The sequence below is a fragment of the Recurvomyces mirabilis genome, assembly GCF_035927965.1.
Source record: "Recurvomyces mirabilis strain CCFEE 5264 chromosome Unknown scaffold_5, whole genome shotgun sequence".
Lineage (NCBI taxonomy): Eukaryota > Fungi > Ascomycota > Dothideomycetes > Mycosphaerellales > Teratosphaeriaceae > Recurvomyces > Recurvomyces mirabilis.
In genome coordinates this window covers 153,796-180,174 of record NW_027041939.1, presented here as the reverse complement: position 1 = coordinate 180,174, position 26,379 = coordinate 153,796, and the positions used below count along the sequence as shown (strand labels likewise).

The following is a 26,379-nucleotide window of genomic DNA, read 5'->3' as shown; positions in this document are numbered from 1 at the left end:
CCGACCAGCTTCCGTGGTCTGCGCTGCACCCGAGGGACCTTTCCGACATCTCACACATCGTCTTTCGCCATCGTTTGTCTCTCGTAGGAACCCTGGCACCTTCAAATGTAGGCCGAGCAACCGGCTAGCTTCACTGAACCAGCGTTTGTACCTCATCTGCCGCCTCCTGCCTCAATCGGAAAGAGCACCTGCGAAAGGTCAGCAAAGCTCTTGTGGCCCCCAAACTCGACAGGGAGAAACTCACAAAAAGTCCTTGGGCTCGGCAACAAGCGAACTAGGGCAAGTGTTGTAGGTCTCAGGATCAATATCAACCTCACTCTGCGCCTGCATCTCCCAGCCCAAAATCAGTCGACCCATGAACCCGTACATAAGACGATTCGCCAAATGGAAGCCAACACATGCACGAGTGCCTGCACCATACCCGAAATGTCTCATGGGGGGACCAGTCTGCGGCACCTTGTTCTCGGCGAAACGTCGATACTGGAATTCTTCAGGCTGAGAGTAAGCAGCTGGGTCGAAGTTGCCAGACCTGGAATTCATGTAGAACCATGTGTTCTGTGGGATGCGGATGTCTCCGAGTTGCACAGGCTCGACGTTGGTCCTCGGGAACCCCATAGGAACCACGCTGAAGAAACGCAGGACTTCTTGGACGAAACTAGCGAGGCCTGGGACTATCTCCTCCGAGACTACACCGTGCCAGGCTTGTTCCAGGGTAGGGTAGTGTGCCATGATCTCGCTGTGGAGATCTTGTTGGATCATTCTGCCTTGCTTTGAGCAGAGGACTGCGATTGCTTGGACGAGGTTGGCCGGGATGGTATCTAGGCCGGCGGAGAGCAAGGTGATGCTCAGCGACATCATCTCCACTGCGATTCGATTAGGGCCTGGACAATCTAGGACAAGGGTTCAAAGACTTACCATCATTGAACGAGAAAGCAGGGTCCTTCATAACCTGACCAACAGAGCAAGGCGCATCAGTCCCTTCCTTGATGTCTGACTTGATCTGACCGATGAGTCGATTCATGTAAGCATCGCGCCTCTCGCTGTAGGCCTTGGCATCACTGCTAGCTGAAGGCAGCCAGCGGAGGAATGGGAGGTAGTCCTGGAGATTGTTGGTGTGCGAGCGGTACCTCGTCAAGGCTTCCTCAACGTCGACTATTTCCTTCAGCAACTCATCACGCACGGTGGAGATGCGTGTTCCGAAGCTGCACGTTAGCGACACATTCAACACGAACTTCTTCATGTACATCTTGGGCGCCATCGCATTGACGCCGCGACGTGAGTCGGTCAAGATCTCGCGGAGTGCATCGTTGATTTCTCGGGAGATAGCGGGAACATAGCTGTCGACAATCAGTCCGCTGTACGAACTCTGAATTTGCTCGCCACTCACCTTCGCACGGCGTTGGTATTCAGTGCCGTGGCTGCAGCCTTACGACGGGCTTTGCACGACTGATCCCACGGCGAGGTGCCAATGGTGAAGGCTTCGGAACTGCACACCACTTTATGGAAAGTGTGCAACTCGGGCCGCGAGATGAGGCTCGTTTGATTCTTGATCCAAAAGTCGCAGATGCCGTCGAAAGTGTTGCACACCACTACGGGCCTACGTCCAAGTCTATGATATATCGATCAGCACCAGCAGTAGATCCACCTCTCCTGTTCGATAAAAACTCACTTCACCAAAAGATTTGGACCATACTTCCGCGACCAGCTCTGCAGTTTGTTGGAGAACGATCGTGCACGTCGCAATTGCAGCAGATTCCCCACGAAAGGCCAACCCTGTACTTCTGGCAGACCTTTCACACCGCTTTGCCGGGTAGTGAAGTAGAAAGCAAACGCACAGAGCAGCGTGGCCGAGAGTAAAGTGAGCATCTTCGTCGTCCTTGTTATCGTCGTCGTCGCCGGTAGCAGTGTAGTATATCGAACCCTGACAGCCTTTGAGCAAGGCACATATATGCATGTTCACTTCCAGCATGACTGTACTGTATGACCACCTGCAGAATGCTCGTGGAGCCCCTCCACAGCTGTCATACAATCCCTGCAGCGACATTACGAGCCCAGTGTGACTGTTGGAATTGTGCCTGTCAAGAGTTTACTGGCAATGTCTATGTCAATCGATCGTGCACTAGAGCACGCATACTGGTGCAATAGTCCATGGAGCATAGCCGCGGCTACACATTGTGACTATGATGACTGCCTGTCTGGATTTCTTGTTCAAGGCGAGAAATGAAATATTGATCATGCTGAAGCGATCGTGAAGCAAGCGCAACATGAAGCAAGAAGTGAAAGCACGTGACTAGCGCTAAGTGGCGGCATACGGGCCGCAGCGCCAACGCCCACCCCCGGTCGAACAATCAGTTGGCTTTCTCCTTGAACAAGACTATCTCTATGTTCGTCCAGGTCGCCAATGACAAGAGCTGCAGACGCTCTGGACATGTCCGCTCCGCACAAAATCAAGGCCGCCGAAGCATTATGTTTGGGGCGAAGCATACAGCAGAGCCAGACGGATGACTGTCGCTCGGTAGTGCGCAGTAAGCCCAGCTTGACTGTAGTCAGAAACATTGTCGAAATTGGCAAATCGATCGACTATGATGAGACTTATGGTAGAAGCAGCCCCCGTTCTTCAATATAAGACAAGTAGGAAGGTCGATTGCTGTCGACAGAGCCAATCGTGACATACTTCGCATCTTACACTAGGGACATCCATGCTTACAGCCTTCAACAAGACCATTTTAGCACGATGCAAACAGACACCCTCGCTTCGCCGGATGTATGCTCGGCCGTACCTTCGCCTTATCGGACAGCCACCAGCGCTTTGCAAGCCAAAGTCCCCGAGATCTTCAGGGCAAAGGGCAACTACTTCCATCTCACTAATGGCCGCACAATTTTCGATGCGGTCGGTGGAGCCGCCGTCAACAATCTCGGTCACGGCGACGAAAGGATCGCAGATGCTATTTGCGAACAGATTGCGACGGTGGATTATTGCCGCTCAACGTTGTTCACTAGTAAAACCACTTGCGACATAGCGGATTTCCTCGTTAAGACGACCGAGGGAGCCATGAAACGAGCGCTGTTTGTGTCGTCAGGTACGAACGTCTACCTCATTTCTTACAATGTATGTTCGAGCTCACCTTGCTCCAGGGACTGAGGCCAACGAGGCCATGATGAAGTTGTGCACCCTGTACTTCCGAAGCATCGGCCAACCGCAAAGAGTGCGCTTCATCGCCCGCAAGAACTCTTACCATGGATCCTCCGTCTCCACGTTGACTCTGGGCTTCCACATGCGAAGGCGAGAGCTGTTTCAGGGTCTACTGTCCTTGGACGGCCCCAATATCAGCCATGTCAGTCGAGCGCATGCATATCGTGACCTCATGCCGAATGAGTCCGAGCATGAGTATGTGGCTAGACTGGCCGAGGAGCTCGACAATGAGTTCCAGAGGCTCGGTCCCGACAGTGTCTGCGCGTTCGTCGCGGAGCCAATCGTAGGCGCGGTATGATGCCTCAAGAAATAGGCCAACACTCTCTGCGACAAATGCTGACGCTATGTGCAGGGTCTTGGAGGAGCCGTTGCACCAAAAGGATATTTTGAAGCCATGAAGCAAGTTTGCCATAAGTACGGTGCCTTGCTGGTAATGGACGAAGTCATGTGTGGGCTAGGTAGAACTGGGACCTATCACGCATGGCAACATCCCGATGTCGGTACCGCTCCAGACCTCCAGACTGTCGGCAAGACTCTTGCAGGTGGCTATGTTCCTGTAGCCTCGCTTTTGGTAGGCCAAACGGTCGCACGGGCTATGGAAGAAAGACGCGAGTAAGTGGTGATGGTAGCACCGATACTTCTGCTACCGGTATGGCTGACTCTACTTCAGATTCTTCATCCATGGATCGACTTACGAGGATCATCCTGTTGTCGAAGCTGCAGCCTTAAGAGTTCAGCAGATCGTACGAGACGAGGGGCTGGTGGAGAATGTGCAGCGTCAGGGTGCCATGCTCCGCGAGCTGCTGCAGCAAAGGCTTGGTTCCCACCCTTGTGTAGGCCATATTCGGGGCCGTGGACTGATGTGCGGGGTGAGCCTTTCTTCAGATCATCCCAATATTCGGCAAAGACCGCTAACCATTTTCGTTCAGGTTGAGATCACACAGCCCTGGAGCAAAGTGCCATATTGCTCCGACCTAAGAGTCACTTACAGGATCTGCGAAGCCGGTATGGACCTACCGAGAGACGTTGCGGAGACGCTTGGCTTCGACGGCATTAGCATGACCCCTAACCAAGGCTGTTCGGATGGTCTGGAAGGCGATGTCGTGGTCTTGACGCCTGCGTTCAATATCAGCACAGCCGACGTGGCAGCCATTGTTGAAGCTTTGGCTACATCGTTGGAAGAAGTTTTGGGAACGGCTGGTGAGAAGATTGATGCTGAGCTTGCTGCTGGTATGCAGGCTCAAGCGCGGCTGTGATAGGCTACGCGATTGCATGGTCGGACGGTACCCGAACCGCTTTAGCTATACTTGCCTCAGAAGGCAAATGCTGCCGTTTGTTACCAAAATGTCTGAAATTTCAGGGAGTTGTAACAGTCCAGGCCACCCATGGATGTGACAGCTAGTCCAGCGTCCCATCGATGATCACATCCTCGATACACGGCCGTTACCGGCTGACTGACTCTGTACTCCAGTAGCATAGTCGCAGGCAGAGGAGAGTGCTACTCAGAGAGAACATTGTTCGAGCCGGCTTACTAGCGGACTCCACCTACTGGAGACTGCTCAAGCCCTGCAGCCCTCTGAGTCAGAATATGACAGTATCGTTGTTCTGTCTACAACAATCACACAAATATCACACCACTGTACGCTTCTTCAGTGATTCAAGATGCCCTCGGTCGGCACCAAGACTGCTCGTGCAATATCGACTATCGTGAGTCGATCGTACTTGCTTGTGCCGAAGAGCAGCACAGGGTGCGAAGAAGCGAGCAATGGCAGGAACCATTGCCGCGACGCCATCACAACGTCGTAAAGGGTCAGTCGACCTCACTCGATGCAGAAATACACAATATCTGACTCACCTTCATTTCAGGCCGACCACATACAGCTCTGTAGACGACGTCACAGAATACGCACAGTCAAGAACAATTGCGGACGACGATCATCTTCTACGACAACAGAATAATCCGCGAGCAGCAGAGGATTCCATGGCTTCCAACGAGTCCATCAACGACTCGAGTGACAGCAGTTCGATCCTGTCGACACACATGGACTACGAGCTTGCCTGTCGATGGACATGAAGGCTTTCTATGACTACCAGCTTGATGTCGGCGAATATATCGATGCGTGAGAAAGTATGTCGTCCCTATCGTCAACGTATCGGCGCCAACGTGTATGGCCGATCGAGTCCACCTCATGGAAATTGGAACAGATGTGCTCTCGCCACTTGTCGAATGAATCATACCCCAGGCTGACACTACTCTCAACCTCTGAACCTGTCATGGTTTCCTCGAGCTCTGTTCAAGTACAATCATAAAGTATGAAGGCTGACGTATCGTGATGGTCCATGGTGAAGCTGCACATATTGATACATCTACAACTGCGTACAAGGGTAGCTTCCATCACAACTCTGGCTTCGCGCCTGTCGTTAGACAAGACATTCCTCACGGCCACGTAGAGAATCAAACAGTCTGTAGTCGACAACTAAAGTATCTTACCCGGCCACGCCAGCTAGGAGGAAATTTCGGCAAAGTGAAAGTCCTTGCATTGACGAAAGGCGTCCACTAATCATACCTCTAGCAACCACGAGCAAGTCTGCCGTTGATGCGATTTTGAAGTCGCACAGAAGTTCTTCGTGATGCATAATGCACTAGTGCCTATCCTACTTGAATGGTGGAAGAAACAACAGGTTGCATATTGTGCACATGATCAATCACCGTCGCCAAGTGTTCCGCCGTCCAGCTCGCATTCGGTCATATTTCCTAATCCATCACAACATGCCGCCATCTACATTATGTGAGCGGAGATATTAGTTGGGCGGCTCAATCGCAGACTAGACCATGAATGGTTGTCTGCAGGACTCGCCGGCATCGCACTACTGCAGCACTGTGTCCTCGTAGGCCTCTACTTAGGTGATGGAAGAAGTCGGTGATCTAGAGGCACATCTTGGGACCACCACCTTACTTGTATGTAGTGCTTAGTCGTGCAATTGGAACTTGATAAGAGTCCATGCTACACCAAAAAGTCCATTCACTATCAGATCTAAGTTGATTCGATTGGATATTTAGGTTGAGGGTCATGTGAATCAAGTCAGGCGTCCTGCGTGAACACGCCGCCATCGGAGTTGTCACCTCGTCTAGTAGAGTACCCAGTCAGAGGTACTTATTAGGCTCGAGTACAGTCATGTTCAAACATGCGGACGAGACAATCAATGCTTGCTGCGCTGCTGCAGCCCAATTCCTTCGTTCGCTCTTAGCGTGCTTCAGCTTGTGAACTTCAATTGCCGGAATGCCGTCCAGCTCTCGAGAAACTATCAACGTGAAATGTAGAACAACCTGCGAGTGGTCAGTCTGTGCATCGGTGATCTGGACATTACCACCCACAGCGCCACAAACATCCTCCGGCAGATCTGGAACTTTTAGGGCAGCACACATCGACATGCAACCTCACCCACATGGAAAGCTCTGCGCTGGGGTTACAGCTTTGAGCAGTTCCATGGTGAGATTGAGGACTGCGATTGCTGCTGGAGCAACGACTCAGCCACTACATGCTACTAAACATGTGATGATCACAGGTCAAGACATTGCAGATGAGCGATGAGCGATGAGCGTTTGCAGCCCGGCAGGAACGACGGTATGTTTGCAGCGTGTCATGGGTACAGTGGACAGTCTTGAGACTGCCTTTCTGGCTGTCATCGACTTCACCCAGAACATTGCTTGCCCGCGTGCTTTGAAACTTTGTGCTCTTGCGACGATACCCACTTTGTTTGTCATGAAAAGCTGTTGTCCGTAGCGAGGGGAAACAAGACCTGGGGATTCTTGCCAAACATAGCCGAGCTCGTTATCCGCTGTGCAATGCTCTGGATAGAGTCTTGGAACGCAGCACCTTCCTCAACAGGCCAAGAGTTCGAGTGCAACTGAAGCTGTTCAAGCAGGTTGGAAAGATTGTGCTGGCGGCTTCTTCGCTGTAGCCAGTACGGGAGTGAATCTCGGCGGAATCGAGTCGAATAGTATTCCAAGATCACTACACTTGCTTAGCGACTTGTCAGTTCTCTCTGCCCCAGGAATCATGACTTACTGCCCTCCATGTCCACAAAGCCTACCTCGCGCATCTTGAGCATCAGCTCGGTGAACTTCAGCTCGGCATCCGGTGTTGGCGCAGCAGGCAGGTTCACTGACCCCAGCAGGTCGAAGCCAAAGTTTGGTGCCTTGGTAGAGCAGGGTGCAGTCCACGATTGCGAGCTGCTGACAGCTTGATCTACACTGACCAGAGCGATGGCTTCATTGCTGTCAGTCGTGTACGAGCTGGCGAGGAAGTCATCGATGACAGTCGACTCTTGGTTGCCTTTCTCTGGTAACAACAGCCATGGGAACGTCGGGTCACTGAGCTCAGGCAGTGAGCATAAAGCACTCTCGGAAGAGTCTGACGAGCCCGAAGAGTTCCCAGAGAAGGTCATAGGCGGTATCATCGAAGCAATCGACGCCGAACTCCCTTGAGTGGCAGCATTGCACTCAGACATTTGGCTGCTTGTGCGTCGACTCGATGACTGACTCGAAGTGCTAGGGCGACGCTCAGCAGTCTTTAGTTGATCGAGCTCCTGTAATCGCTCTCGATCTTTGTGCTGTGTAGTGGTCAGTCGAAGTACGAAGCAGAGTAGGAGCAAGACAAAGGCCTACTCGGTAGCTGCGCTGGGCCAAGCGGTTCTGTACTCTCTTGCGTTTCTGAGCGTCGGATATTTCCGCCCAATCCTCTTCTTGGCTCATGGCAAAGGTAGCGTGAGCTCCGGTCCGCTGACGAGACGACATAGTCTAGATCTTTTCGTGTACGACCATACGACAACGAGATGAACGGTGTGTTGGCCATGCATTCGATCGATCGATCATGAGCGTCGAGGAGCGGCATGGGTCCTTTTCAATCCCCTTCTCGGATCCCTGGTCGATCCAGTCCCTGCAGCTGGACATTTCGTTTGGCTATCCATATGGCTGCGGGGAGCATAAAGCCTTCAGTGGGTCCAGCTGTACGTTGTCAGCCAAATCTTCTCTAGTCCTGGCAGAATGCCTACGCGCTCGTTCGCTATTCTTCGGTTGTGTAAGACGAATATGCTTGGCATTGGTGACCGGAACTCTTGCCTCATGCGGTGCAGCCCCATACATGATTCGCAATTGTGCTTCTATTGCTTATGCCTTTGTCTCCACAAAATGCTAGTGGTACAGTAATAGAGCCTCTGAGCTACTTGGCGGTAGTCTCGAACTCCGTATCCCACGGAAGGCATAGTGGGAAGCCTATGCAGGACAAATGTCGCTTATACGCCGCACCGGCAGAGTGGGCGCCACAAAGCCATCTGGAAAGCTCGTAAGCGCCACGCCATCCTTACTCATCACTGTCTGGCTCCTGATCAATATTGGCATCTGCCTTCTACACATCTGACAGTATTTCGGGCAGGGCTATCCACCTTGCAATCCAGTCATGCCAAGTTCATTCGCATCAAAGCTTGACTGTGCCTGTAAACCGCTGTGAATTGTGCTGCACACATGTCAGCTGACGGCTTGGTGCAAAGCTGGGAGGATGTGAGAGTCCCACACTTACATAGTGGGAGGATTGATTCCGTGTTGACTAGCGCCATCGCTTCCATCTGCCAAGCCGATGTGGCTTCGGTACGGGCACTCACGGGCCTGACGGTGAAGGCAAAGGCCATGGAAGCTTATTCAATCTACACGCGATCCTCTCAGCCACGGAAGCGAGTCTGCTAGGCCACGAACAGTAGCTAGCCTGACTGTACCTTCGCAACCTTCGTCCCAAGCCAAAAGCGGTAAATCGATTGTAACTCTTCAGCAGTCCAATCACCTTGCTTTGAGCACGAGCTGCGACACGCTTGTCTTCCGCTGTCGTGGTTCTTACTGCTCAAGTCTTGTAACTCTTCGAAACTTGGTGAGCGGCCATATGCCCAGTGGGATTAATGCAACGTGCCTGAACTCTGACCCACGTCACCAGAGGTCCAAGAAATGATGTCAATGGCGTATTGCCTGCACGACCCTACAATGATGACTGAGCGTGGGACGAAAGTAGTGAATGCAGACCGTGAATTATGTCGAAACTCTATCATGAGATATCTTGACGAGGTTACATCGCATTGTGCAAGCCACAATCCATCGTTGGGCAGATCATCTAAAGTTTCCATTGGGTAGCGGGCGATCCATCTCTTTATGACGCCGACCTATGCATTCGGAGGAGTATACAAAAGCTTCGGTGCCAAGCTCCAGGAGCAGTAGTGTTGGCTTCTGTAGCCTGGGAATAGACTTCGATGCTTTAATTCGTGCTTATAGGCTGACAGCATATCTGCGGTCACATTAATTGTACTGCTGACTCCAATTCGGCTCTGATCACCGAGTCATGGCTGGTGACGACAAGCCAGGGGTCTTGCTTGATGGAAGCGGTGGTAGACAAAAGTAGACTTCGCTTCCAGATCGCCAGGTCACCGCAAGGAGACAAATCCATAGACGCTTGCAGCAGGAGAATCAGAGTGGGTAACAGACTTAGTGTTGATATGCCACTATGATACCTCGTCTCATGCTCTTCGTTGATGCAGATATAGTGCCGCAGAAGAAGGGAATTTGCTAGTCTTGCACACAACTACTATGCGGTCAAGATCGGGACGAGTCTCCGGCGTTCTTCTGTCGTGACATGCGGCACCGAGATCTTCACATCCAGACATGTCACAATCGTTCGCAGACTCCTGCAGTATAGATTGGCGATCTTGTCGACGGCGCTGTCCGCGAAGACGCCCTTGCTATACCGAAAGTACAGATCGAAATGACTGGCTCCGGATGCAAGGTCTGCCTCTCGGCTACTTCCCCGACACAGCAGCCACAAATCAGTCTTATCGTGCTGCTGCTCTTCGTAGATATAAGTGACATCTAGCCGCTTTTGCTCGTCATGCGTGTCCCAGCTTGTGCTTCGCGGTTTGGGCTCGAAGTTGATGAAGTTGACAATGCTTGAATAACGTGCGCCAGCAGCCCATTCTGAACACCGATCGACGATATGCCTCATTCCGAGTGATTCAAACGGCATGGCTTGGAACAGATACTCCTGTACGCGGTTCAGGAGCTCGAGGTTGGTCAGGTTCGCGTCCAAGTGCACTCGCACAGGTGTGAGATTTATGCATGGACCAAAGACCGTCTCGATGCCATTCATTGGTATTTGTCGCCCAGAAATGAAGTCGCCGAAAATGACATCGGTGCTTTGTGACAGAGACGATAGAACCAAGGCCCAAGCCGTCTTAACAAGTGCTGCGGGATTGATGCCCTGGTGCTGTAGGCTAGGCAATTTGATCGCACAGTGAATTTCTCCGTCAAGCTTGTTATTAAAAGACGGGCCGCCGCTCATCCTCTCGACGAGCTTCGGCATGTGACTTTCGCGAAGACTGTTTCTCCAGAACTTCTCTGCATTTTGGACCAGACCAGGTTCTCGAATCCTCCTAGCATACTCGTGATAAGGCAGAGTTCGAGGGAGTGGTTGCGAGAGATAGAGCAACCGGAGATGCTCACCAACGCTTCCAGCCGCGAATCCATCGTACTGAGCATGAGAAAGACGAATCACTAGCCTATGTCGGAGTGTTGACGTCGTTAGAAGATCAAAGCGGACGATTGGAGCACCCAGAGGACAGGTCCGCTTTCTGGCGCACAGATCTTTGGTATCGCTTTCAAGTCGGTCGAGCCATGTATGATGAACATCGAACATGATCTCCATGTCTGCCAAAACTTTCATGAATACCCTCTTCTCATGCAGAATGAACACAGATCTCAAAATCGAGTGAGCAGTAACGAGCTGTTGGCAGGCTCTCCGCAGCGTGTCAACGTGAAGATCACCAAGGAAATCGTAGATGAAGTGGTCGATCCAGCCACCGTTCTGCGCACCTACGAGTGCAGCCCACTCCTGAAAATCGGTTGCTTGCAAGGTCACAGCAGTATCCTCATGAAGTACTATGTTGTTTGCAAATTCGTCTTCCGCAATATCCGGGGCCTGCATAGTCGCAAGTCTTGCCATATCTCGGAGTATCGGGGTCTTTAGGATGTCCACTGTCGCTAATTTGAGACCGCTAGAGCGGAGGATTGGAACAAGACGGATGGCGGCAAGCGAGTCGCCACCTAGAGCAAGAAAACTGTCGCCTGCTCTGATAGTCTCGGTGTCTAGACGTAGAACGGTTGCCCAAGATTGCGCTAAACTTCGCTCCTGGTGAGTCATCGTTGCCTCATCAGCCTTAGGAGCGGTGCCAGGGATGTGCGATACGAGAGCATTGTGTCCCATGTTCTCTGCATCATTTCGGAGTTTCTTGCGATCGATCTTCTGTGAAAAGTTGCGAGGTAGCTGTTCCATGATAATGAAGGCCTTGGGAACCATGTACTGAGGGAGCGTCTTACTGAGCTCATGCTGTACGATTGCAAGCATGTCACGACGTCCTGCAGTATCGTGCTTGAAGTCCATCATCATGAGCGCTGATTGGCAGAACGCAATCAGTAGTGGTCGGTCAGAGGCATCGAGTGGCTTGACGAGGTCAACGACCACCTCAGACCCGGTCGGTAGCAGCACACGAAGGTTGGTTTCGATATCCTGCAGATCGACTCGCTGTCCGTTAATCTGAATCTTGATGTTAGAACCGCCAACAAGCAGCGAGAGACATCATTCAAGCCTCACCTTTACCTGGGTATCCGCCCTGCCAAATATCGTGATGCTGCCATCACGCTCATATCTGCCCAGGTCTCCAAGCCTAAGGTACCTGCAGCCGGCATCAATATTGCGTTTGTCAGCCCAAGCTGGAGACTCCAGAAAAGCCCGACCAGTCTTTTTTGGATCATTGAGATACCTGACCATCGTTTCATGGCTTTCTAGGACAATTTCTCCCATAGCACCAATGGGTACCAGCGAGTCAGGATTGTTTGGATCTACCAGCCATTGGTCACCAGATACAGGACGAAGGCCTGCGCTTTGCGAGACACCATTAGAGGTCTCCTTGAGCCAGGTCCCCCCCTCGGTACCTAATTAGACATCGTCAGCACAAGTATGATACCTTTGTTCCTGTGATACTGACTTCCGTATATCTGCACAAAGCGACGACCCTTCGACCATGGAGCCTCGAAGTCGCGGCTGACAGGCTCTCCTACAACTGCAAGATTCTGCACGCTGGGTATGTCCGAAGGATCTAGTGTCCGGAGCAAGGATGGCGTGACGAGAACCCGGGTCGATCTCGATCTGTTGATGAATGCCACGAGGTCGGAAGTACGCTCGGTCTCAGACGGCACACATAGAGTCGCACCATGGAGTAAGGTACGATAATTATCACTAGGAGCTGGTCAGTATGGAGCGTGACACAAAGCTTCGATCATACTTACGCAGTGCCCGCAACGAAAGCGTATGAAGCAAATTGCAGAATTCGAGCGTCCATGTGGAAACCCATATTCTCACGAAACCATTGGTGTTCTGTCATAAGTCGGCGATGCGTGTTCAAGATGCCTTTTGGCCTGCCAGTACTACCGCTCGTGAAGACGACGTATGCCAGGTCATCTGGAGCCACGTCACTTAGATGCCAGGCATTATTCCAGCCACGTGTGTGGCTTTCCTCGGATACGCTTGTGGCGAGGCTCTCAACATCGGAGAAGACCTGCAGACCCAGACCTTCAAATCTAGAGGCGTGCGCGCTATCACAGATCATAATCTGAGCATTCAGCTCCTCAATGATCGAGTGCAGACGAATATCCGGCTGGGCAGGCTCCATTGCAGTGAGGGCGCCCCCAGCTTTCCACACAGCGACCATCGCACAAGTGGTCCATCTGCTCTTGTTCATGCATATTGGCACAACTGCGTTCGGCTTCACACCTGCATCGATAAGATGAGAAGCCAGAAGAGTACTTATTTCGTCGACTTGGCGGTAAGTCAAGCTGCCTTCGGATGTATGCACGGCTACCTTGTTCGCGCAGTCCCGGAACACTTTCTCAAATCTCTCGTTCAAGGTTGAGTAAACAGTAGCCGGCACAGTAACGTTCCAGGCTCTGATGTGCTCAAAATCCCGTGCACTCGTCAGCCGCATGTCGCACAGCGGTCGATGAAGGCCTGTCGACACTTCGTCAAGAATGTGCTCGAAGGTTGAGGCCACATTTTGTGCACTCCATATGTCACAGTAGTCACTTCGGGAAAACAAGATGACTTTGGCAGCTTGATCGTGTGCGTCAGTGCCCTTGACGATCTGTAGGACAATCGGATTTTCTGTAGAGCACTGTGGCGGGTCCGCAACAGGCTTGTGTTGTGTCATGTAAAGCACCGAGTTGTACGGCTTGGCGCCTGACTCGTCCACATTGAGACTATTTCGCCTGTCAGTCGCAGAATCCATGCTAGCTTTTGTGACCTGGAGGACGGTCTGCAAGTTCTCCGACACCGTGGCAGATTCGTCAAGCTGGAATCTGATCGTGGTTGCTGCTTCCCGAGCCTCACTACTCGCAACTGCATCGATGAAGCCGTAGGTAATTCCACTGCTGCGAGTGTAGGCTTTGAGTAGCAGCGCGAAAGTAAGGTGGTACAGGCTGTCCAGGTCAACGTCTTCCGGTAAGTATCCGCAACGCCGAGTTGTTCGCACAGGAGTGTGCTGCACAGAGGCCACATCCGAGAGGGATCCAAGCTTAGGGAAGACGCAAGACTCCAGATCCTGGCCTATTGGTGGATTCGCCATCACTTGCATTTGGGCCTTGCTCCCGTGGATGGAATGGCGTTCCGGTGTGGAAAGCCATCGGCTTCGAGCACACAATCACGACCTATAATCGCATCTGCGCTCTGCTTCACGGCACCCACCGTGCCTGTCAGCATGCATTTTGTAGACATGGAGGCAGTGTACACAGTGAGTGTTTTATGACTGCAGCTGTTGTGTTGTTGTCAGGCTGACTCTACTTTTGAAGCGGAAATGGAGACGCGTTACCGACGCGCCACGTGATGCTGCCAGCAAAAGAACGTGAGTTGGCACGCTCGAATCATGTCTCCCAACATGACCATTTCAATTTCGCAACGAGTAAGTATACCACGTCGATCTCGCAATGCTCTCGCCCACATTCAATGCAAAGGCTCCGCAGGTGCCCTGGCCGCACGAACGCCCGAGTGGGAGTCAGCCTATGACTGTATCCACTTCAGTAGCAGTCAGCACGATGTGACATGATGCATCGCATCGAAACTACACCTTGGCAGTCTGAAGTATCTACTCGAGCACTCGCCTCTACAGGCCGATGAAGTCTTCGAGTCGTCCCGCGAACACAGCAAGATCACAATAGATATGGCTCAACAAGTCAAGTACACGTTGGAGAGCGCAAACGCGGCAGAAGCAGGTATGTAGTTATGCACTTATCAAGTGTTGGTATCGGCGTGTACAAATGTACTTGGCTAACCGATCTTACAGCTCGAGTCTTCCACTGCACATGGAGCTGCCGGAGGATGTTTCCCGCGCCGGACAGTACGGAGTACTCTGTCGTGGATCTCCTTGTCGAAGTGAAGGGACACGATTGTACTTCGGACCCGGACTCTGGAGCCATCTTCAATGAAGGTCAAAGTCTGGCACGCAATAAATACCCAAGGATCTGCGGCCTCCTCGATGCAATCCTCGGTGATGAGACAGAGTCCTCCACTGTCACTGTTCCCGTCAAATTCCTCTTGCCACTATCAGACGGATACCTTGTGCGAGACAACATCATCCAGGATCGTTTTATCGACTCTATGGTCGTGTCTGCTGTACATAGTCTTGCGCCGTGGGAACAGAAGACTGAGGCGGTTACTCCCGAGGCACTGACGAGCGGATGCCTTGCGAGCCTCATGAACCACGGATCGGTGGCATTGATAGGCCATAAGACTCAGCCGTCGACGCCTATCGCAGAGCGTCATCAGATCGAGCTTGAGCTTCACTGCCGCTTACAGATGCAGTGGTGGCAACCCGAACTTCCGCCAACGAGGAGATTGGCGCTTATCAGAGTGGGTATGACCTGGAGGTCTTACCAACCTGTCTGGGAAGCCGCCAGGACAAACCGTATCAAACTCGTCATTATAGATAAACCGGGCCACTGGCTGAACCAAGCATGCAATAGCCATCTTTACGAACACTTCCTGCCGTTAGATATCGACGACGATCATGACGGACAGCTTCCAGCTCGTATAGTCGAGCTGGTACGGAAGTCAGGATTGGTCATGGACGCATTGACGAGTCACAACGATCTCTCGATTCTGCATGCTGCTCAGGCGGCAGAAATCATGGATCTTCCAACACAGGCATCTTCCTGTTACCGCATAAGTCGAGACAAGTACGCAACAGCCCGCCTTCGTCCAGAGGGCCTTTTGACAGAGCTGGTGACAACAGAAGAACAGGCCCTGGTCATTGCAAATGATCCGAAAGTACAGTATCCTCTAGTCGTGAAACCGCGAGGCGGTTGGAAGTCGGATGGTGTGTCTAAGATTATCGAGCCCTCTCAAGTAGTCCCATCCGTGAGGACTATCCTGTCGGAGCTTGGCGACCTGGCCGTGGTCGAGACTTACATTGATGGGCCCGAGATCGACGTCAACATCGTTGTCTGCGATGGAGAGTTGCTGTTCAGTGAGGTCGCAGACAATTTGCCCTGCCTTGGTGACGATAATACAGCAGATGCCTCGACGAGCCTTCAGCGACCTGGAAACTTTTCTGAGACGGGCACTACATCACCGTCTGGATTGCCGCAAGATGAGATGTCAATGGCCACAGACGCAGCCTTCAGATCTGTACTAGCTGCCGGGTTCAACGGTGGCTCCTTCCACGTTGAAGGGCGAATCATCAACTCAAAGATGCGATACGAACGAGTCGGCGGCCAAGTAGACCTGAGGACGTCCCCCGCCCCTCCTAACCAAGAAGCCAAGTTTGTGCTCATCGAGATAAACGCACGGCCAGCGGGCTTACCAGTTGCCTTGTCGACGAAGCGGACCTACGGGATTGATTTCTACGAACATTTGTTCTTCATGGCACTCAATGACAGCGCAAGAATGCACGCTTTGGCCCGGCCTTTTGCCTTCCCGAATCTCCCACCAGGCGCCCAGTACTGGACACATGTTTTCTTCCCTTTGGTACTGCGTCCTGGGAAATTCGACGGGCCTAGATGGGAGTCGATGATCGCTTCACACCCCAAGGCCCTTCAGCACATAAGCACATATTTCAGTATGTTCAATGATGGCGAGGAGATGCCGGACCCGATGACTGGAGCGTCGAGGTCTCTCGCCGTGTTCATGATGCACGTACGCGAGGGCCGGCAGCGTTTGTGGGAGGTGCTGGCAGATGTTGAGGGGCAGTTGCAGCCGACTCTTACCAGTGGCCTTGTTCAAGGCCATGCATACTAGACTACAGCATACCTGACAGACGCGAGAACGTACGTTGGTCCGGAAAGCGTGTGTACTGCTCTACTGTCATACATATTTCATTGCAAAGCACTGCTGTAATCTTGCCAGCAATGCAGGCTTTTCCTTCGACGTTTGGCGTTAATTCAATCTCCTTGAGCTTGAGCTGTCCACGTACTGTCAGATCTGACAGTACCGCACCGCCACTACCATCGAGCAATCGGAGCGACTCATCTCCCAGATCCAGTGATTGCAAGCAGGCTTGTTGTTCGCTGCATCATCATCATTTCTGGCCTAATCAGTCGAAGGAATTGCTACTAACAGCTACATACACAGTCAATCATATCTATTTGGCCTTGAGACCGATGCTGATACTAATTTTAGGGGCTAGAACTCACGATAGAGCTAGTACGGGCATAACTGGGAAAGCAGACCTACACCGGTGTATGGTTCAATGGCTTGGATTATTTTCTGCATACATCGATCTATAATACGTTCCACTCTGAATACCTAAACATGCTATATTGACGCCAAAGGACAATCTTATCGCTCTAGATCGATGGTCACATCGGTATAAAGACGTTGCCGTCTGCAACACCGGTGATGTTCTTGGAGAACGTCGCAAGCACTTCCCTCGCATCATGAACAAGGCTGGGCTTCTGCAGATCACCATGACTTCTCCGGGGCGTCGACTCCACAAGTTCTGCCGGCAGGGAAAGCTGAGAATCAGACCATACGTTCTCGGCGTTAGTGGCCTGGCCTTCGAATGTCGTCCAGGTAGGAGCTTCGGCCGTCCAGTCCTCTAGACGTTTGAGGCCAAGCTGCTCCCAGACAATTTCGAGGGCCTCCACCAGGTCTGCTTGCAGTTCTGCGGTATGCCCAGGCGTTGGTGTGATACGGAGACGTTCCTGACCATGAGGTACAGTAGGGTAATTAATCGCTTGAACGTAGATTCCGTGGTTGTCAAGGAGGAGGTCGCTCGCTTGCTTCGCCTTGACGGGATCGCCGACGAGCACTGGCACGATGTGAGACGGATTGCCCATGACTGGTATGCCCTTGGCCGTCAACGCCTTCTTGACCATTCGTGAATGCATCTGCTGCAGCTGGCGATCTTTGACAGACGATCTCTGCACTTCGACAGAAGTCCTTGCGCCAGCCATGACTGATGGCGGCAAAGAGGTGGTGAAGATGAAGCCGGGAGCCAGAGATCGCACCACATCAACTATGCGAGAATTGGCAGCAATGTATCCTCCAATGCCTCCATAGCCCTTCGCGAGCGTGCCAGTGATTATGTCGACACGATCCATGATCGTACCTTTACGGCTGGCCTTGCCTTGCTCTGCCTGCACATGTGTTTCCCAGTCCAGGTGCTCCGCGACGCCGCCTCCGTATGGTCCGTACATCCCGACAGCATGAACCTCATCCAGAAAGGTGATCGCTCCATACTTTTCAGCAAGGTCACAGATCTCCTTGATTGGACCAACAGAGCCTGACATGGAGTACACCGACTCAAAAGCAATCAGTTTCGGTGATGAGACTGGCAGAGCAGCGAGTTTCGACTCGAGATCTGCCAGGTCGTTGTGCTTGAAGATGACTTTGTCGGCCTTGGCGTGACGAATGCCCTCGATCATTGAGGCGTGGTTGGACTCATCGGACAGGATCGTGCAGCCAGGGAGCTTCGAGCAAAGCGTGCTCAGGGTTGCGTCATTGGCGACAAAGCAGGAGGTAAATACTAAAGCAGCCTCTTTGCCGTGGAGGTTTGCCAATGTGGACTCGAGCTTGACTGCGTGTTCGTTGTGGCCAGAGATGTTGCGAGTGCCGCCGGAGCCGAAACCGTAAGTGTCGAGCGTCTTGTGCATGACATCCAGGACCTGCTTATTACCTCCCATGCCCAGGTAGTCATTGCTGCACCAGACGGTCACGATATCGTTGCCAGCGGAACCGCGGTGTGCTTGTGGGAAAGACTCGGCCAGTCTGTTGACACTGTTGAAGATGCGATACGACTTATCGTTCTTCTTCTTGTCGATTTCATGCTGCAGATAAGCTTCATAATCGAACTTGCTCAGGCCTTGTCCCGTCCTAGCAGAGAGTGCCTTCTCGTATAATGGCGGCGGACGAAAGTTCTCGTAGCCTGGGACGGACAGCGAAGCTACGAAAGTGAGTCAGCTATACTGAGACTATTGGCGGGTGGCAAGAAGACGAGTGGTGACTGACCTGCGCCTCCGTCGCCATGCAGGTTCACAATCCGAGCCTTGAGAGGAGTGGTATGCTCGAGAGCGTCTTGCGTCTTCTTGGAGAACGCTCTTCGGCCAAGTCGAGTGTCCTCAAGACTTTTAAAGCTGAGCGAGTGCTTCTGTCGTCCAAGACTGTGTGTTGGTCTCAATGGAGGCTGAGCCCGGATAGTACTAGCGAATGCGTTGACTCGAGACATGTCGACTGTCAAGTGGAGTTGTTTACGACTTCTGGGGACTTGCTGCTGGTTGTGCTGCTTCGGTCGACATAAATGTTCTTTACATCATGGAGGCCTGACAGGGCTTGATGGCGATATGGTGACAGTCAGGCATGCTCGTGTATGTCTTCTTACATCCATCACTGAGCAGAGCAGGATCCGTCGTAGTCAAACCCTCACTACAGTTATCATAATCGTTTGTGTCAGCCGAAGATATTGCTTGGCATCATTTGTGTTGCTGAAGCCTGACTGTACTTTGGCTGGCCAAACACAGTCAGATTTCCGGGAGTGAGGACACGATACTTGTAACAATATCGTGCTTGATATGTACGTGTCGGGCGGCTACCACCGAGTTCGATGGTGTGTTTCTTAGCTTTCTGGCAGCAATCCAGTCAGCTTGACCTTGCATAATGCCCAAATGTTAATGTATATGTCTGTGATATCAGCACTCTTGGATCCACGAGATATTGATTAGCCGTCCTTGGTATTTGAGTATAGAGTCATCGTGCTCATTTGCCGATACTCTGCTGCAGCCCAATACATCGTGCGACCAAACCACCATGATGAATACAGCCGTGCAGCCGAACGAGTGGTACGATGACATCAAAGACGCGGTGACGAGCACTACCGTGGAGATCACAGAGAGCTGTTCGGAGTACGTGCTCATGCAGGATGATCATGGCTATGGTATGCTTCGTGCTCGGACGCTCATGAGGTACTCAACGATCATTTAGCTAACATCAACTAGACTATCTTTCCTTGTGTGAATGGTCCATATCGAACGTACTTGCGCAAGAGTACGGCCTTGCAGTGGATCTACAGTTCACTGTGCCAGAACGACACCCTCCGGGCAGTTTGCCGTCGAACCTTGAGGCGAAAGCGGTGATACTTGACCCAGCCTGGACCCCACTGAAGAATGCCTTGATTGCTGCTGCGAGGACGGCGGAAGACGGCATGACGGCCACTGTGCGAACGATCAGAGTCATTGTGCCGAGGAGAAGTGGCTATGTCGCTTCAGCAGATTGGATTCAGAGGAGGTTTGCCGACTGCGGTATGGTGGAGCAAGTGGCTTGCTTCTCGTCTCCTCGCACGCTCGTGAAAGCAAGCACTACGAGTATACTCGATATGTCACTGCAAGACTTGCTTCATGCCGCTTGTGCAGGATTCCTCCTGACATCGACAGCAATTGTCGACGAGGTAGACACCGAGTTCGCCGATCGACTTGACGATGCCTGGATCTCCCCAGTCATGACAGCACCACGTCTAAGCTGAGGAGACTCTGATGTGATGGAATATGGCGCTTGTGCTAGCGGGCCGCCAGGAGCTCTGGCGCCTTGAGTGTAGCAGTGTTTATCTTGCAGCTCTGCATTTACTTCTGAGCAAGGGCCGAAAAGGTTGTTGTGGGCGTCGTAACAAGGTGGAAAGGGCCAACGTGAGGGTAAGAGGTGCATCACTGGCGCCGCAACGGCTGTATATCCCTGTGGCAAGCATTGATTTAACAGCTTGTCTGAGTTCTGTGGTAGGCTAGGCAACACAGCCTTCCAGTCCAGATCCTACTCTCTTTCCCAGTAATCACAATGTCCTCCCGAAGATGAATCAGAGCCGTCAAATGCTCTTTGGCGGCCGTGGTAAGCCATCATGTCGTTCTCTTCAACCCAAGATCCCGACTAATGATATCAGCAGCTTTCTCCGCCACCGCATACACAGTCGTGATAATATTCCCTCTCGGAATAATCGGCATAATACTCGCGTCCACAACACGCACGTTTCTTGTTCCATACGCCCTCAGTCTATCGTCCACAACACCGCCCATACTCTCAGGCATCATACTGCAAGTACCACAAGGGTGGTAATTTGTCGTGGAAGTCTGCTGGAGTAACGCTTTCGCCTTCTCAATTGTAGATGCATCATGGCCTTCAGGCAGCCGCGCACCACCTCTCTTGATCTTCGAAGCCAGCGGCTCGGTATTGACTAGTTTCTCCATTGCTTGTAGGTGCCGGGCATGGATCTCCATGTCCAGCGGATGTGTATAGTACCCCGGATCGATCGTCGGCTTGCTCGTCGGATCGGCAGACCTGATATGAGAGTGGCCTCGTGAGAAAGGGTGTGAGAGCATGCCGAAGATGGAGATCCAACTTCGATTCTCGTTGTCGGGTGTAGCCGCTTTACGTGCCAGGTAGGCTGTCACGGTCGCTTCGGAAGGTGATTCTATCATGCGTCTGATGAAGCTATTGCGCTTCTGCTCGAATTGAGATAGCGAAGGGTCGCCCAATGTGTGATCGAGCAAGTCTGTCAACTCTGCTTTCTCGCGGTCCGAAAGGAATTGCTGCAGAGGCATGTAGGCAAACGTATAGCACGCTTGGTCCGCCCATGGGCCGCTGCGGCTTTCCTCATACAGCCTTCGTGCCTCTTCACGCGGTACTGGATATCGTGGATTCACATCCTCTGCTGCTTCGTAAGATATTCCTGGCCTCATGTGGTCTTGTAAGTTCTCGCCGACGTTTGGATTGGCGTGCAGCACATCGATGTCATGTTTGCGTAGCAGCTCTGGATTGCCGATGCCCGAAAGCTCCAGAATTTGCGGCGATGCGAAGACTCCAGCTGCTAGGACAACATCTTTCCGTACGCAGACTTGATGAATCTTGCCGTTTTGTATGTATTCCACCCGTGAAGCAACAGTCGGTTGATGAGTCGACGCATCGAAGACTATGCGCTTGACCGTTGCGCCAGTAATGAGCTGCAGGCCAGGCCTTTCACGGGCAGGGTCAAAGTATGCAACACCACCATGACTCCTCTCCCTCGATTTTTCAGTGATGTGGTTCGTAGAGATGTACCCACCGAGCGCCGAGCCATCTAATGCCTCCGCCTCGTTCTCCAGACCCAGTCTCCGGAAAGTCTCAATCCAGACCTTTTGCATCGGCAAGACGTTGAGCGGGAAGGAAGCTTGAATGGGACCATCCGTCGTCCGTATGCTATCATCGTCGTGGATGATACTCAATTCCTGCCTAGCGTGCTTGCTAGGCGGACAGACCGTCTGAAATTTACGATAGTATGGCTTCATGCTCTCCCAGTCCCAGCCTCTATTGCCTAGATCGGCCCATGCGTCCAGACCAGCAGCTGAAGGATAGATGAGCGCGAAAGAGTTGATGGCACTTGAGCCGCCGAGTACCTTTCCTCTCGGATGTCTGATGACTCGGCCATTGATATGCTGTTGAGGCTCGGTGTCATATCGCCAGTCAAAGTCCGGATTGGCCAAGATCTTGTCTTGGAGGGCGGGACAGTAAACACGCTCATCCTGATTGTGGTCTTCACCTGCCTCCAATACGAGGATAGAGATGCCTGAGTCTTCACTTAGGCGGTTGGCGAGCACACAACCTGATGCACCAGCCCCTATAATGACTATGTCATATGTCCGTAGTAACATGGTTGTATCTGCTTGTAGGTCAGTCAACAACAGTGTCGTCGCCAACGTGGGCGCACGAAATTGTAGCTAGACAGCCCACTGTACCGGCAGCAGGGCGCAGAGCTTTATACATTTATGCGCGTGCCAATCTTTGAAAGCTGTGCGGCGTCGAAGCTCATATCAAGGTAGCAACTCCGTTCCCATGATAGGCAGGGATCGGAATCGGGATGATCCACCTTGCCGAGAAGCCGAGCGATATCATTCTACCTTCTATTCCATAGTCAACAGTACTGCTAGGAAAATTTCGATGTCCCAAATGAGAGCGCTATTGAAGAGAGAGATGTACGTTAGTCGTTCACTGATCGCTAGCTCGGCCCAAGCCTCCACCACGTGCACAGAACATAGCTATCGTGATTCAACGATCGTTGCAGTATAGATCATTATCATGCAACGAGCCCTTGACTATGCAACGAAAGGCCAATTCGAAAGCCGCCGAATCGTAAATAAAGACTCGGCCACCCACCTAACCCCATCCTCATCATGACAATACCCTCACGCAGCCTGCGCGTTCCTCCCCTGCCAAAGACCTTGTTGCGCCTGTGCAACTCGTCGTTGCTGCTCCGCAATCTGCGCCTCCGACTGTCCCCTTCCATGGCCCCTAGGATCCATAGAATCATGCGCATTGCCATCAGCATCGGGCATCGCAGTATCCATCTGCCCATCCGCACTGACATCACCCTCATCCTTCGGCTGCGCAACAGCAGCGGCGGCCTGTGGATGTTGGTGCGACTTCTGCGGATTTTTGGATAGAGCACCATCCATCATTCCCATGCCTCCTGCTCGCAACTGGTTGATTGCGCGCACGGTGTCGATAGCTTTATGCAGCGTTCTACGCGCATTGAAGTTCTTCTTCACGGTGGGCAGGAGATCTTCTTCGCCGCGGCCGGAGGAGGGCCCGGCAATCCACTCGTGGCTTAGGGCTTCGTGGGCGGTTATCCGGGTCATGGGGTCGATGGTTAGACAGCGTTTGATGAATTGTCGTGCTGTGAGCGACACGTTTCGCCAGTATTCTAGAGGTGTGAAGCTGTAGTCTGCGGCCAAGATAGCTTGCATCTCCTCCAGATTGCTATCGCGATCGAAGGGAGTGTAGCCGCAAAGCAGGAAGTATGTTATCACACCGATCGCCCATAAATCTACTGGTTTTCCGTGGCCGCTCTTCTTAAAGATCTCGGGTGCCATGTAGCCAGGTGTTCCGCAGGTGGTGGTCAGGACGTGAAACTGCTCTTCGTCCATTATCCGGCTTAGACCGAAGTCGGCTATGAGCAGATCGGCGTTATCTTCTGGGGTGCGGAAGAGGAGGTTTTCGGGTTTGAGGTCGCGGTGAACGATGCCGTGGTCGTGGAGATAGGCTACTGCTGAGAGGGTGGCGCGTACGAGGTCGGCGGCGTCCGATTCGAAGTATGAACCTTTTCTGCATATGCGATCGAAGAGCTCGCCGCCCAGAGCGAGGTCGGTGACCAGGTATACTACCCCGTATGTGAGTATATGCTGCAACCACCAGCCCGGCTATGCCACCTACGATTGTTCATAGTCTCAAAGTAGTCCACAAGCGTAAGGATATTCTGGTGACCCATGCTCACCCTCTTCAGCACTGCTATCTCATTCCGTACCATATGTTCCCGTCCTGCCATAAGGCGCTTGTTGATGACCTTGGCCGCATAGTATCGCCCAGTATCGATGTGTACACACTCTTTCACCACACTGTATGAACCTGCGCCGAGAGTCTTTCCCGTTTTATACCTACAGGGCTGTCGAATTAGAGCGTTAGTAGATGGAAGACAGGCTATCGTTAGAAGGACACTCCTAACCTGGACCGCGGTGGTGGGCTGTTGAGCAGCCATGCTGGCCGGCAATTTCGTCGCTCAAGGCTCAACACCAGAGGCAGACCGAGTGGCTACCAGACGAGAACCCGAAGAAGGTGGAGCCGGAGAAACGTGGTCGCCAAAAAGACTGTCGCATATCATATGCTAGGCACATCAATATCAATGTCAATGTTAATGTCAGCCGTACCTGTAATAATAAGCGCTCGCTACGACTAGGCTAGCGTGGAGGATGATGGAGAGGAGAGTGGGGTCCGTGATAGCGGGCCATCTGGTAGGAGTCGACTATCGTCTTCGTCTTCTGCAACACCACATCAATTCCAACGTAGGGCGTGTCAGTTGGAGAAACAACCACAAGTCGTCATTGGATATGCCATGTCTTCTGCGGGCTTGAATGCCTCCCCGAAACGGTCATCGAGGACGAACCCGTCGTTGCAGCGTTGCACATTGCATATAAACCAATAGTCCTTCACTGGCACAACTTCCCAAGCCACGAGCAGAGAGTCATATCACCGGTATGGGTACCTCACAAAGACTACCATCCGATACGGTCAATGACACACACGTGTGGCCAATTCAAAGGTATTATCAGGGTGCTATTCTACAGTCCTTCCTGCTGTCCCACGCAGCCGTCCAATCGGTCTTGAGCAAAACGTCTCCGCATTTGGAAACCTCACCTCACTTTCTGCTGAAGATATCAAGTGTAGCGAATAACTACCCACCGAGCTTTCAATACCCTTCTGGAGTATCGGGTCTCGAAACGGGAAAAAATTTGCTGGCGAGCTGGTCGACGGAACGATGGTCTACACAGTAAGGTCAGCGTGTGTGCGAATATGCCAGCTTGTAGGTTTGCGACTCACCGCACGAGGTGCGGCCTTGGGGCCACGAATCGTACTACCCTTCGGCTTGTGTTAGTCATGATAGATAGGCTTCAGGCCTGTACCCTCCACTGGCGCAGTCTACTCCCTCCTTCTCTAGGATGCTTGTGCTAGCCGATGTGCTCTTCTTGAGCAAGAGTAAGTTCCTCCTCCACAGCCAAAGCTTCGTCCTCAACCCAAGCACCATCCACGAGCGCATTCCCGCCCTCCTCAGCCCATAACCATTGAAAGATTTCTCTTCCTCCACTTCCTCTTCTTCCTCCATGTCACGGGCTTCCTCACGCTCCTTTGCTAGCTCATTGTCCAGGGAATCTATGGCATGGCGGAGCTCGGCGAGGGCCTCTTCAGCATCTGGCTCAGGACCTGAAAGATATTAGTATGCCAAGAAGCTCGAAGAGAGGAGCGAAGACATAGCGATGCAAGACGCACCAGATTTACCAACAATGCTTCGTGCCATATGCCAGAGACTATTAGACCTGGCCACGAGTTCCTGGGCTTCAAGGTCATCATTGGTACAGGCAGCGTTGAGTAAGTAGCACTTGATACGGTGGTATCGGGGGATGCCACTCTTGTGGAGGAGCTTGTCGGCGGCCTCTATTGCTTCGTCCAGCTGGTCGGCATCGTACAAGGCTCGGGCTTCCTTGTAGCCACGATCCCAGGATGGGGTGAGCTGGTCTCGTTTCATGTTCCCAGCCATTGTGTGTGCTTCACCTTAGACGATCCTCAACTGCAAATCGTGGAAAGCTTTCGTTGAGAGGATGAAGCTCCGGCTGCTCCCGTGCTCCGCCAAGCTCCAGATGTCTCTCGTTCTGCAGGACCACTTGGACAGACAGACACACATCTCCGTTGACATTTGCAACACTCCAAGCATCGCCTTGGACTACACAAGTTCCTGCGCTTCATCCACCGGCTCCATCCCCAGCACGGGATGGATAGTGACGAGTTCGACGATCAGGAGCCCGTCAAAAAGGCCAAGAAGTGTGTCGGCCAGGCTAGTAAGAAGGGCAAGGAGAAGAAGACCAGCCTATCTGACGAGCCTGTCAGCGATGGCTTTACAGCCGGAGCCAAACTCGATGATAATGGTGTCGCTACCGAGACAAGATATCCTGTCGAAGTACCCTTTCTCGTCACCAATGCATACACAAACATCCAGACTTTCACAGAGCTACATGAGGAGTACTAATCCCACGAGCGTGTCACCTC

General features: G+C 52.4%; 11 protein-coding genes across 11 annotated transcripts; 4 read left to right on the top strand and 7 right to left on the bottom strand.

Moving 5' to 3' along the window:
* Positions 1-130: 130 nt before the first annotated feature.
* LTS14_002386 (uncharacterized protein) lies at positions 131-1,866 on the bottom strand (the record flags this gene model as incomplete). Its single annotated transcript, XM_064835092.1, has 5 exons — positions 131-188; positions 245-863; positions 916-1,337; positions 1,388-1,609; positions 1,670-1,866. 5 exons carry the CDS (start codon positions 1,864-1,866, stop codon positions 131-133), a joined length of 1,518 nt encoding a protein of 505 aa, XP_064697027.1.
* Positions 1,867-2,734: 868 nt separating this feature from the next.
* LTS14_002385 (uncharacterized protein) lies at positions 2,735-4,449 on the top strand (the record flags this gene model as incomplete). The annotated part of the gene is made up of 5 exons (XM_064835091.1): positions 2,735-3,080; positions 3,136-3,485; positions 3,546-3,805; positions 3,864-4,062; positions 4,123-4,449. The coding sequence occupies 5 exons, from the start codon at positions 2,735-2,737 to the stop codon at positions 4,447-4,449; spliced, it is 1,482 nt and encodes a 493-aa protein (XP_064697026.1).
* Positions 4,450-6,955: 2,506 nt separating this feature from the next.
* Positions 6,956-7,949, bottom strand: LTS14_002384 (uncharacterized protein; the record flags this gene model as incomplete). Its single annotated transcript, XM_064835090.1, has 3 exons — positions 6,956-7,209; positions 7,264-7,807; positions 7,863-7,949. 3 exons carry the CDS (start codon positions 7,947-7,949, stop codon positions 6,956-6,958), a joined length of 885 nt encoding a protein of 294 aa, XP_064697025.1.
* A 1,870-nt stretch (positions 7,950-9,819) lies between these two features.
* LTS14_002383 (uncharacterized protein) lies at positions 9,820-13,903 on the bottom strand (the record flags this gene model as incomplete). Its single annotated transcript, XM_064835089.1, has 4 exons — positions 9,820-11,820; positions 11,878-12,218; positions 12,272-12,522; positions 12,573-13,903. 4 exons carry the CDS (start codon positions 13,901-13,903, stop codon positions 9,820-9,822), a joined length of 3,924 nt encoding a protein of 1,307 aa, XP_064697024.1.
* Positions 13,904-14,494: 591 nt separating this feature from the next.
* Positions 14,495-16,569, top strand: LTS14_002382 (uncharacterized protein; the record flags this gene model as incomplete). Its single annotated transcript, XM_064835088.1, has 2 exons — positions 14,495-14,546; positions 14,618-16,569. The coding sequence occupies 2 exons, from the start codon at positions 14,495-14,497 to the stop codon at positions 16,567-16,569; spliced, it is 2,004 nt and encodes a 667-aa protein (XP_064697023.1).
* Positions 16,570-17,129: 560 nt separating this feature from the next.
* Positions 17,130-18,997, bottom strand: LTS14_002381 (uncharacterized protein; the record flags this gene model as incomplete). The annotated part of the gene is made up of 2 exons (XM_064835087.1): positions 17,130-18,715; positions 18,781-18,997. The coding sequence occupies 2 exons, from the start codon at positions 18,995-18,997 to the stop codon at positions 17,130-17,132; spliced, it is 1,803 nt and encodes a 600-aa protein (XP_064697022.1).
* A 578-nt stretch (positions 18,998-19,575) lies between these two features.
* Positions 19,576-20,287, top strand: LTS14_002380 (uncharacterized protein; the record flags this gene model as incomplete). The annotated part of the gene is made up of 2 exons (XM_064835086.1): positions 19,576-19,702; positions 19,764-20,287. 2 exons carry the CDS (start codon positions 19,576-19,578, stop codon positions 20,285-20,287), a joined length of 651 nt encoding a protein of 216 aa, XP_064697021.1.
* A 364-nt stretch (positions 20,288-20,651) lies between these two features.
* Positions 20,652-22,551, bottom strand: LTS14_002379 (uncharacterized protein; the record flags this gene model as incomplete). The annotated part of the gene is made up of 2 exons (XM_064835085.1): positions 20,652-22,405; positions 22,524-22,551. The coding sequence occupies 2 exons, from the start codon at positions 22,549-22,551 to the stop codon at positions 20,652-20,654; spliced, it is 1,782 nt and encodes a 593-aa protein (XP_064697020.1).
* Positions 22,552-22,970: 419 nt separating this feature from the next.
* On the bottom strand, positions 22,971-24,319 carry cmk1 (Calcium/calmodulin-dependent protein kinase type I; the record flags this gene model as incomplete). Its single annotated transcript, XM_064835084.1, has 3 exons — positions 22,971-23,944; positions 23,998-24,226; positions 24,287-24,319. The coding sequence occupies 3 exons, from the start codon at positions 24,317-24,319 to the stop codon at positions 22,971-22,973; spliced, it is 1,236 nt and encodes a 411-aa protein (XP_064697019.1).
* An 894-nt stretch (positions 24,320-25,213) lies between these two features.
* Positions 25,214-25,873, bottom strand: LTS14_002377 (uncharacterized protein; the record flags this gene model as incomplete). Its single annotated transcript, XM_064835083.1, has 2 exons — positions 25,214-25,539; positions 25,606-25,873. 2 exons carry the CDS (start codon positions 25,871-25,873, stop codon positions 25,214-25,216), a joined length of 594 nt encoding a protein of 197 aa, XP_064697018.1.
* Positions 25,874-26,104: 231 nt separating this feature from the next.
* On the top strand, positions 26,105-26,359 carry LTS14_002376 (uncharacterized protein; the record flags this gene model as incomplete). The annotated part of the gene is made up of 1 exon (XM_064835082.1): positions 26,105-26,359. The coding sequence occupies one exon, from the start codon at positions 26,105-26,107 to the stop codon at positions 26,357-26,359; it is 255 nt and encodes an 84-aa protein (XP_064697017.1).
* Positions 26,360-26,379: the final 20 nt, after the last annotated feature.